Raw genomic sequence first — 11,472 nt, forward strand, 5'->3', positions numbered from 1 at the left:
CGTATCTTAAAGCACAAAATAACTGAAATGCAAAAAATGGATTGTACATACAAATTTTGCAGGCTGGTTTCACATCACATTCCCTTCATATTTACACCTGGCTTTTACCAATTCTTAAAGTAATGCATCCAAATGAACACCCTTGATAAGAAATTTAAAATAAATAGAAGGTTTTAAAATCTCCTGATTAATCATTCTTTATAAGATACGAGTTTGAGAAAGTAAGGTATCATTACATGGGTACCTATATTTTTCAATAACACCAAGTGACGAGAAGAACAAGTCGCGCACGTGATGGTAAGTAGTTGCAGTGCCACTCAGAGCTTTAAAACACAGAGATTTGAGGGGCACACCCCTCACCCTGAGACTTAAGTTGATAAGTCTCATGTGCCTGTAATTTCACCAGCACCCTTACCCTTCCAAATCGGAACGCAGTTGCGTTCATGTTACTGCTCGGCGGCAGAAATAAGTAAGGTGGCAGTACTTCTCTGGACAAACTCTTTCTCTACCGCTAAAAACATATAACACTAGAGTCAACATAAACAAATGAAACCAGGTTATGAAATATCTTAAAACAAGGTAAAGACAAGAATTAAAACAAACTATAATATAATTAACTATTAATCAAAAAGTCTGATTTGCTAATTCATTGCAGATATATAATATACACTTAACGTACTTTAAAATCGGGTTATAATTTGACATCCTTAATTAATTATTCTAATGAAAACATTCATTTCATTCATTTTATTTAAGAGCCATGCTCTTGTCGGTGTAGCCTCCTCCACTCCTCACGGTCCATAGCCAACTCCTTGACCTCCCTGTAACTGCCCACATTAACCTTTCTTTTTATTTGGTCACAGAATGCCATTCTCGGTCTTCCTCTCTGTCTCCTTCCTTCCATCTTTCCCTCAACAACAACCGTCAATAGTTCGTCGTTGCGCAACAAATGTCCAAACATTTTTCCCCTCCTATTCTCTATCGTCTCCGTCAGGCCTCTCCGTTCCCCAATCCTCTCCAGAACGTCCTCATTAGTCACTCTCTCGGTCCAGCTTACCAAAACCTCGCGTCCAAAACATTAGTAATTCATAAATTCATTTATAATTTGTATAATTCTTACGTTCCTCATACTCGATTACCTATTTAGTTCGTATGCCTTAAGAATCTATACTACCTCAAATGGCTTTGGTTAATTCCGCAAAACAGTGAAAGTGTTAAATCTATCACTTTGGATAAAATATATACGGCGTGAAAACACGATTCCTAAATCTAATAATAATTATTATATATATATCAACTGAACTAAATAGAACACGTATACTATACCATACACATTTTTCAAATGACTTAAATTTCGCTTGTAAAATAATAAATTCTGAAATACCTGAAGCCAGTGTCCGTACCGCTAGACCAAAGCAAAATGAACCGTATTAGTACGGGAAACAAGCACGATATCTTTCTACGTTAGTTTTGATTACAGTGACCCTCCCTACCTACCCTTACGAGAAGGACACTATAACCTGTGCGCGCACAGGTAAGTTCAGGTTCTGACTCCAGATCAGCCAGTGTACAGGATGCTCACAGACTTCTGTCACTTGACTTCATCCGGTTCTTCGAGAGGCTAGTGCCTCGGGTGAGCCGCCCCGGGTGCACATACAGTACCCTCCCTATTTTCCAGATATGTCTATCTGTATGATTTAAAATAAAATTTCTTGTTACTGACGCTGTTCTGTATTATCTTGGCCAAATATAAATATTTGGGTTTAAATTGCAATGTATTCAATTTTCAGAACGCCAACGGTCTTGAACCAAAAGACGTCATCATCATCAAAATAATCGTTCATCCCCAATATAAATCGCCAAAAAAATACTATGACATAGCTCTGATGGAACTAGAACACGGTGTCTCATTCACTAATAACGTCCAACCAGCTTGTTTGTGGAGGTCTTTCGATACAAGGCCACTTGGAACTAAAGCTACATTAACTGGATGGGGAGTTATTGAAACAGGTTGTCAAATTCATCTTACTTCTTTTTTTTATTTTAATACAAAATGCATTTTAAAAATATAGGCACAGGTTACTAGTTACTACTTAACAGATACATCACTCTTAAAAATATGTACGCTATAATAGCCTACTAAATCTGACTAATGACACCGGGCGCTCACTACGAGGAAAACGGAAAGAGGGAGAAGAAGATGCTTGCACTGCGGTACACTCAGTATTTTATGAAAAGCTTTTTCTCATGAACACTATTTACGTCCATTTTTCTACAAACTATTAATAGGAAGCCAATTGTTAAATATCTTTTATCTTTTGACAGCTCGTCGCACAACATCTCCAATTCTTCAAGTAGCAGAAGTTGACATTTTGGACTCCAAAACCTGCGACAATCTGCTGATTCCAAAGAAGAGCAGGCACTGGCAACGAATGTACGAACATCAGCTGTGTGCTGGTATTCTAGCTGGAGGTGTTGACGCTTGCCAGGTTATAATGAAGTTTGCTCTTCAGAAAATGTTACGGAGAAATTTATTCGTTCAATGCATTGACTTACAATTATATGGACGTCGGGTCCGCGCTGAAAAGTGTCCGAACTTATAGGGCGTTAAAATCGTATACAGAGCGTCATTCATGCTTTAGTCTTCGTTTGTTTCTTCTGACAGCGAAGCAAGCAAAATTAGACAGTACTGCGATGACATTACAATTTAAATTCAACGTTTTAGCTTTTTCATATTCCTTTACATGTCACTACGTTTAAATAGGTTGACTTTAGACATTTTTTTCGTGGTTTTTGTATTAGACCCGTCGTCCATTTATTTGTAAGTCAGTGGTTCAATGTCTTTAAAATTTTAGTCCTACATGGAACGTTTTTACAAAGTAACGCAAGAAAATTTGGTCAGCTATAACAGTTGCAGTACCACTCAGATATTTAAATCGCAAAAATCTGCCACAGCGCCCGTCACTCTATATCTTGTTATTCGCCCTGGTATAGTAATTTTTAACGAGAAAAGGACTCCTCCTTTTTCTCCTGTTCTCAATTCTATTTTATTTTGTGTATAATTACGTAAGTACTCTGACGTTTGTGACTCGATTTCGATGACTTTTTTTGTTCAAAAGGAGTAGCGATCCCATACAAATTTGAGGAAAATGCCACCTATGAGAGAGGTACACTTTCCATAAAACCGATTTCAGTAAAACTAGACACATATAATAATTTCAACGAAAATAAAACGTTACGATAATCAAGAGCCACTGGGCCCGTCACCATGATTGCACCAGCACCCTTACCCTTCAAAACCAGAACACAGTAATGCTCACAGTACCTACTGTTTAGGTGCAAAAATAATTAAAATGGCAGTACTTACCCTAGACGAACTCTTTCACAATGAATTCTACCCCTTTTTTTATAATATCAAGTGACGGGACGAACAAGTCGTGCGCCTGATGGTAAGGTACACGCCTGCCCATAACAATTACAGTGTCCTCGGAGCTTCGCATCGGAAGTTTGTTGAAGATATCTCCTTGCTTTAATGATTTTAAAAATAATTTGTTAATTAAGGTGAACAATGATTTCTTTTTCTTAATTTCAATCGTTGCTTTCAGGGTGATTCTGGAGGTCCTTTACAAGTGCGGATAAATCTGCCTCCGTCTACGCAAGGAGCAATGCACCACCTCATAGGAGTGACTTCATTTGGTTTCGGTTGCGCATTGCCTAATGCCCCGGGAGTCTATACCAGAGTTTCCAGCTTTATTGACTGGATTGAAAGTATTGTTTGGAAGTAAAAGTGACAAAAGCATTATTATTGTGTACACTTAAGTACAGTTGGTGGAAATTGTAATCTAACTATATAACTGGCGCTTGGACCGTGGTCGCGAAATTCGCAACGGCTTTTTCACTCTTATTGCACGGTCATAAAACTTTTTCTGACCGATTTAAGCCGACTCCGCGTTAAAAAGTATGGTGACTCCCTATAACGTCATTCACCATCGAGTATATAACCAGAAATAGAGATGAAATGTCATTTAATTTGTTTGAAAACTATTCTGCCAAATCATTACGGTGACAACTGCGCTCCGATTAGCCAGCCCGAATTCAAAAAATTTATGAGTGTCGTCAATTGTTTCACTTCTAATCGACCAGCTTAACTTGAGCTTTGCTATAATGGACGAAAATTGAAAAATGACATATTGAATAGGCATTTAATTATACCGATGAAATGTGATTCCGTTTGTTTTGTAATTAGATGTTTTGCTGTTTTTTTCACACCACCGAATGGAACAGCCCCCCATAGTTGGAGATATTACCTTTATTATACAGTACATACAGAATATTTTTGGAATATACGGAACGTACACACAGGTCAGTTATAGGCGCTATACTATTTCAGCTTTCTAATTTGTGATTTCAGTGCAAACGAGAGTTGATATTTAAAAGTTATATAAGGCCTATTTGCCTGATAAGTCGCCGGGGATTCTATTTCTGGTTATATACTTGATGTCATTTACTAATAATGCACTCGGGAATTCATAAAAAAAAAATCTACGGTTCACATTGTAAAGACCAAATGTACTCAGACTGAACATCTATAATATTGTGAAAACGAAAAATATTGCTAATTATTATCATATATTTAATTGTGTAATAAATATATTGCTCGTTATTTAGCTTGTTTTTAACAATTTTTTTAGGACACCAAACTATTTTTCCGGATTTAAATCGCGTATATTTGTTTTTTAAAACAAACCAACGTTTGGGGCACTCCACAGGTCCCATTGTCACGGTCAATCAGTTACGTCTAATATTAATGCAAACCACCCTACTTTTTCACTATAGTTATTTTAAATACCTTATTTTTAATTTTACAAAGAAACATTCAAATTTATGCGACAATAAGTTTTACATATTATTTAATTTTAACAACATGAATTTTTATTAAGTTAAGTTTATTATTAATTAATAATGGAAATTAGAATAAATTAATACTGCAGACTTATACAAATATGACTTATAGAAATATTGTGAATACTACAGTTGAGTCCCAACCTCGTTTTTAATTGTTTGTCCAGCCTCCATCCTATTTCAGTTTAAATAAAATTAAAATGATTCTAATATTAACAGTATTTTTAAATATTATTTTTTTATAGGAAATGACACGGTTGACTGAGGTGGTACAGTCCTCAACCAGTTATGTCTAATATTGATGCAAACCACCCTATTTTTTTTCCGCTATAGTTATAATAGTTATTAATTAAATACCTTATTTTTAATTTTACAAAGAAAACGTTCCAATTTACGCTACATTAAGTTTTACAAATTATTTTATTGAATGAATTTTTATTAAGTTCAATTTATTATTAATTAATTATAGAAATAAGAATAAACTAAAACATATTAATTCGTACTGCAGTCTTATGACTGTTTGGGATTTTTCTTTCGAGGAAATACTAGATCCCAAGCTGGTGGTACGGAGAAACCATCTTCCCTGTTGAAATTAGGATGTTTTTAATTTCAATAGCCTTTTGCAGCATCCTGGGTAGATAACGGACTTAGACGCAAAGACCAGCGGTTTGTCAAACTTCATTGAATATGTAGCATGACATTGACATGCTCGCAGACTGCTACTAGTGGAGTAATGTCACAAAAAAATAATTGATAATCATAGTTGTGAAACATCTGGCATTCAAAAATTTAAAATGTTTTTTTATTTTATCTCATCTCTGTTCGTATAATAAAAGTCTTATTTTTTCATAAACAAATGCCTCTTTTCATCACGGTCGTATTATAAGTTTGTATATACGACATTTAATCTACCACTGGTTTAAATATTTTTGTAAGTACCAAATATTACATCTATTACTTGATATTAAAGTGGAGAATGCTATTAGAGCACACTGATTAAACAGAGTAACAAGATTACATCCGGGAGGTTCGCTTTTAATTGAGTAAATAATATTATTATTTATTTAAATTGATATTTTAACAAACTGAAAATACAAGTAAGAAGTTATAAAGCTCTTAGTTTTATTTACTTATCACACAGACAATAGAAAAACACTGCATAATAATAATGTTTCTGTTTTAATTTAAAATGTTAAATATTAAATGACATAGTTTGGCAGCGTGGAGTTAATACTTATTGGCAGCATGAAATGAAGAAAAAAAATCATAGAAAAAAAACATTACGGCTATTCAATGAACGAACATAAAATAAAGGGCACCGACTATACATTAAACAAATTTTAATACAGTGCCATTTACGGACGGCAGTACCTCAAGCTACACATTGACCTAATATATAATACCTATACTCTAGCCAAATTCAATGTAGAATTTTAATAACAAAACGTTGCTAGATAACCAATGTTGGCGTAGGAAAAGCACATTTTTTTTCAATGCTCATTATTAAGGTTTCGTAATTGGAATTTAAAAGGTAAGTAGTTAATTGGGTTATGTAGAAGTAATACTTACCTAGCCAATAATTATAAAGTTTCCAAAATACCTATTGATACATATGATTTAGGAATAAAAATAAGTGTTTGCGTCTTATTAATATTTACTGCTAGATGGTAGGTAATGGTAGATGAAAAGATACAAAATTATAAGATTTTATTTGATATTAATTTACTACATATTATATCAACCAGTGTCTATTTCCGATTCTGAACTTGAATTACCACCAGAACTCAAATGTTTGCAATCTCTCCCTTCAAATCAAAAAGTCGCAAGGGATGACACAGTTTTACAAATAATTAATTACTGGTCATTTTTAAGTCATTTTTAGGTGAGTTGAAACTTCAGTTGAATAATATTCATTTTAAACATAGCTTCAAGATTTAGTATTATCCATAATCTAGTTGAATTTCGTAGGAAAATGATGAAATTGTGGTAACTGTGAAAGAGTCTTGACATGAAAACCCTAACAATCATATATTTTTGTTTGTTGACATTTATTCTACATCTAATTTGGCTAGAGTATAGTTATCCACTATTTGTAGAGCATTTAGTACTAATAGTGGATACACAAGTGAGGGCACCGACATTACATTAAACAAATACAGTGCCAACACTGCCAATTTACGAACGTAAGCACAACAAGCTACACATTGACGGATCTTGTACCGTGGCACTGGAGAGGATATTCAAACAAATTGCATAACTCGATGTGCTGTTGATGTATTGCAGATCTTATTACTAAGTAGCACATATGCACACTACTACATGTTTTCAAAGGAATTGCTATAACATGTGCGCTATATAATGTATTACCTGACGATATAAAAATGTTGCCTACGTCTAGATTTAAGAAAATACCATTTGAATTGCTTGTGCCAAATTGTTTTTATAATGTAAATGAGTTTTTGACATTTAAGTTTTGAAGCCTGCGAGCCATATTTACTTTGCGTGAGTTCCTCTTTTTTAACCGACTGGGAAAAAAGGAGGAAGTTCTCATTGTTTTTTTCTTTCTTTTGTAAGTATGTTACACGAAAATAACGATAATTTGTGAACTGATTTTGATGATTTTTTTTTTTTTTGGAAAGAGAGAACCAGATATGGTCCCATTTCAATTTGAAGAAAATGTTCCACCTCTGAGTGTGGCAAACTAGGGGATGAATGACTTTTGAGGTCGGTTTTTTAGAATGAAATCATAATTTTTCTTTCATTATATTATTCAATATTATATATTTAATGTAACACGACTTTAAGAAAAATGCGAATAGTGTATATAATTTTTGGCATTAATATTTGTATGCCAGTTACTGGCGCAACACGGTGAACTATAAGGTAATTTTAAATATGTAAACTGTATTTACCGTGTACGCTTACAAATAAACATATCCCTATCTCTAGCAATTTCTCCCAGGCAAACTTAGCATTGAAATTTAAAAGTTGTAAATGTTAATGGTAGACTAGAGCCATTTTAAAATATTGGTATACCTATACGTACTATTGACTTAAGAATTAATTAATCCTTCGTAGAATTTTTAATTTAATTATCGTAAGGCTTACTTCATGTTCCCTGTACGTCTAGTGCACCCTTGGCAACAATCGCTGGGTACCCTACGCCGATTGGCAAATCCTTTCACCACAATGGCAAACATATCACACACTTCAATACTGCGGCTGCTAGTGACACAGGCGGCGTAGCTGCTAAGTTCTGAAACACAATTACATAACACGAGCACGTAGGATTACATGATAGAAAAATGATCCTATGAACTTAGAAAGTTAAATAAAAATTAGTGTCTTATGTTTGGGTGCGCGAAAGACGTAAGTACTACACGTCCCTTCTAAGTCTGGTGCACCCTGGGCAACAATAAGCAGTACCTCACGCCGATTAACAAATTCGTTCACTACAATGGCAAACATATCGCACACTTTAATATGGCAGCTGCTGGCAGTGTAACCACTAAGTTCTGAAACGCAATTATATAACACTAGCACATAGGATTACATGAAAGAAATATGATTATATGTAAAATTTCGTTTCTTGGGGCTGGAGAGCGCGAAAAACGTAGGTACTGTCCCTTCTAGGTCTGGCTCAACCTGGGCAACCTCATACCGATTGGCAAATTCTTTCACCACAATGGCAAACATATCCCACACTTCAACATAGGACTAGACTTCTAGTGGTCAGCATGGCTAAATTCTGAGCCGCATTATACAGGGTATGCCAGCGGTACGATAAGATGGTATCTTAAGCTTGTTTTGCCAATCTTTTTTCTTAGAACAGCTGCGTCTCGGCATCTAGTTAGATTAATGTGAACTAGCGGTACTGTATGCGTCATTGGCTTAATACTCTTTCTGCTAATAACCAATATTTAATTAATACAATTTATTTCTGAAAAAACCCTATGAGGGTAATTAACAAAGAATTAATTCACTACATACTTAACGTAATGAACTTACCGTTTAAAAAACTAATCCTGTGTTCTAATTTATGTAGTGTCAATGAGTGTCATAGACGTATTTTGTTCTTAACACATATTTAAATATGACTTAGGTTCGTGGTTATGTTGTTTAGTGTTAGATAGTCTACAAAGATGAAGTATTTGAATTTTTTCGTATATATTTATTTGGGTAGGTAACGCCATCAATTTGTGTTATTTGTTTTGCGTGTCTGAGATTGTATACTTTTGTCTAATATTACGGCTGTTAAAACCCGTATCTAATATATTCAAATCCTTACAAATACACTTACACCTTCTTCATTTTCAGTTATAACAATTCATGTTATTAGAGGAGCAATCTTAAACACGTCACGAAATTCTTCACGTGTGAAAAGGGTAAGCATGAATCCAATAATCTATAGAAACTCGACTTCGTATGTGTGTCATACGAGTATTACACATTATTCTGCTTTGACAGTATTGGATTCTGTTTAATGAGCAGTAAGTAAAAGAGTAGTTATACCCCTGCAACTTTGCTTTTGTGGCTGTCACAGTGATATTTACATAATCTCGCAAATCTACACATTTCTAGGTTCTTTGTTATCAATTTGTAGAATTTTAATTAAAGTATACTTGTAGCGAATATTTTGTATGTATTTTATAATATAGTCTTTTTAAGCTTAGTTTTATATTTAAATGTGATTGTTTCTGGTCGCTTTTCTTGACTATTGTTTTCTGTTTTGCTTTGATAACCGTAAGTTTTATGCTAAATTAATAAACCATAAGTACATTTACTTTGGCCTCGCTCACTCGACCGCTACAATACTATTGATTTGAAATACAATGTTCCGTTTTCGTTTTTAAATAAAGAGAATCCCGAAAACTTGTACGATTCCTTAGGCACCGCGCATACGTGTGTGTTGAGTTGGATATAAGCAACCCGCATCTATTAGGGAACATTCTATTTTCATACCAGTAATATGAAATCGACACAGTCGATTGCGGTTGCGGCGCCGGCGCCTTAAAACTCTGAGTCTTGCCAGTAACTTGGCATCATAAAAAATATACGCAAAAAGACTTTCACATTCATTCCAATGCTATATTAGAATGAATTTCAGGAAGATTTTCATGAACCATGGATATGGAGTGTTGCAGAGGACTTAACTACAACAGAGCGAGTAAGTTAAATAACATAACTTATACAAATTTCATGTAATCATAAATAACCTTTTTATGTAAGTGAAATGGAGTATAAACTTACCGCGGCTATGTTTTTGCAACTACTCGTATTATAATTGATATTTTGAACTGGAATATCACAAAATTGATGTTTATTATCGAGTTCTTAGGTTTTCGCAATTGTTACACATAGGAAATGAAACTATTTTTCCGGATTTAAATCGCGCACAGTTGTCAACCGTGACTATGGGACTTGTAAAGGGCCCGAAACTTCGGTTTGTTTGAAAAAACAAATAAACGCGATTTAAATCCGGGAAAATAGTTTCATTTCTTAACGTTTATTACTATTAAAAACCAAAAAATTCCTTAGTATTCCAAAATAGATATGTTTGGAGCGGACCTTACGTAAATTAATCTTGTATTTTTTAGATTATGAGCGCCCATAATAATATAAATTTTAATGCTTTTCAGGTGTTCATGTTCTCTCCACAACCTCCAAAAAGACCACTACCAAACACAGAGTCCAGTACTTTGAGTGAAATCCAGCAAATTTTAGCAGACTACTATGCAGACGAGATGGATTCTTCTTGCAATCAGAAATTGCCTGAAATGCCCGACTTCAGCAAGCCTGGCAGACGGATTAGTGAACAAAGTAAGTAATGTACCTGAATAATAATTGACAGCAATCCTTATATTACGCAGCTCAGTTGATAAGAGTCACGTTGAGACAACAGACTTTGGTTCAAATCCAGTCAGATCGAAGGAATTTTGTTTGTGTTTGATCGATCAATAATAATAATAATAACGCACACACTCAACATAGCCCCGCACTAGGGAAACTCTGTGTCGCGGGTGCCATGGACACACACATACACAACCACAAATTACACCCAAACTTACGAAATCAATAAATGTACGTCAAACAAATATTTGTCCCGGCCCGGGAATCGAACCTGGGACCTCTGCGTGGCAGTCCGGCGTGGTAACCGTTCGGCCACCGAGGCAGTTGATCAATATTTCAAAGTAGCAGTGTATTTTCACAAAAAAATAGATAAATTCCATGGTGGTAAAACCATCGTGATGTTCAATAAAAAATAAATATCCACCCTTGCAATTTATATTACCTTTGTAAAGAATACAAATTCCAAAGACTGCTTTAACTTTAAAATAATCTATTTTATTTTACTTTATTGGATATGATACAAGAAATATACGGACTTAAGAGTCTCAGCTTGAATTGAAAATTTTCCCGTACTAATACGGTCCATTTTGCTAGGGTCAAGCGGCAGGGACGCTGGCTTCATTTCAGAATTCGTTTTTTTACAAATGAAACTAAAGACATTTGAAAAATGTATATCGTATAGTATACGTGTTCTGTTTAGTTCAGTTGATGTAAAAAAAA

The 11,472-nt window shown here is 34.6% G+C and overlaps 2 protein-coding genes across 2 annotated transcripts in view; both read left to right on the forward strand.

The window, feature by feature from the left end:
- Window positions 1-1,766: 1,766 nt before the first annotated feature.
- On the forward strand, window positions 1,767-4,111 carry LOC113234871 (serine protease snake-like; the record flags this gene model as incomplete). The annotated part of the gene is made up of 3 exons (XM_026470393.1): window positions 1,767-2,010; window positions 2,326-2,489; window positions 3,606-4,111. Coding segments are annotated over 3 exons (588 nt in total), but the record flags the coding sequence as incomplete, so codon positions are not given.
- A 5,915-nt stretch (window positions 4,112-10,026) lies between these two features.
- Window positions 10,027-11,472, forward strand: part of LOC113234872 (serine protease snake-like) — a 5,575-nt gene continuing 4,129 nt past the window's right edge. The window contains exons 1-3 of the mRNA XM_026470394.1: window positions 10,027-10,065; window positions 10,542-10,722; window positions 10,773-10,810. Of these exons, the coding sequence (XP_026326179.1) occupies window positions 10,027-10,065; window positions 10,542-10,722; window positions 10,773-10,810 (258 nt within the window). The remainder of the gene's footprint in view (window positions 10,066-10,541; window positions 10,723-10,772; window positions 10,811-11,472) is intronic.

This window comes from Hyposmocoma kahamanoa, unplaced genomic scaffold (assembly GCF_003589595.1).
Source record: "Hyposmocoma kahamanoa isolate Upper Pololo Valley unplaced genomic scaffold, ASM358959v1 86, whole genome shotgun sequence".
In the NCBI taxonomy this organism is placed as follows: Eukaryota; Metazoa; Arthropoda; class Insecta; order Lepidoptera; family Cosmopterigidae; genus Hyposmocoma; species Hyposmocoma kahamanoa.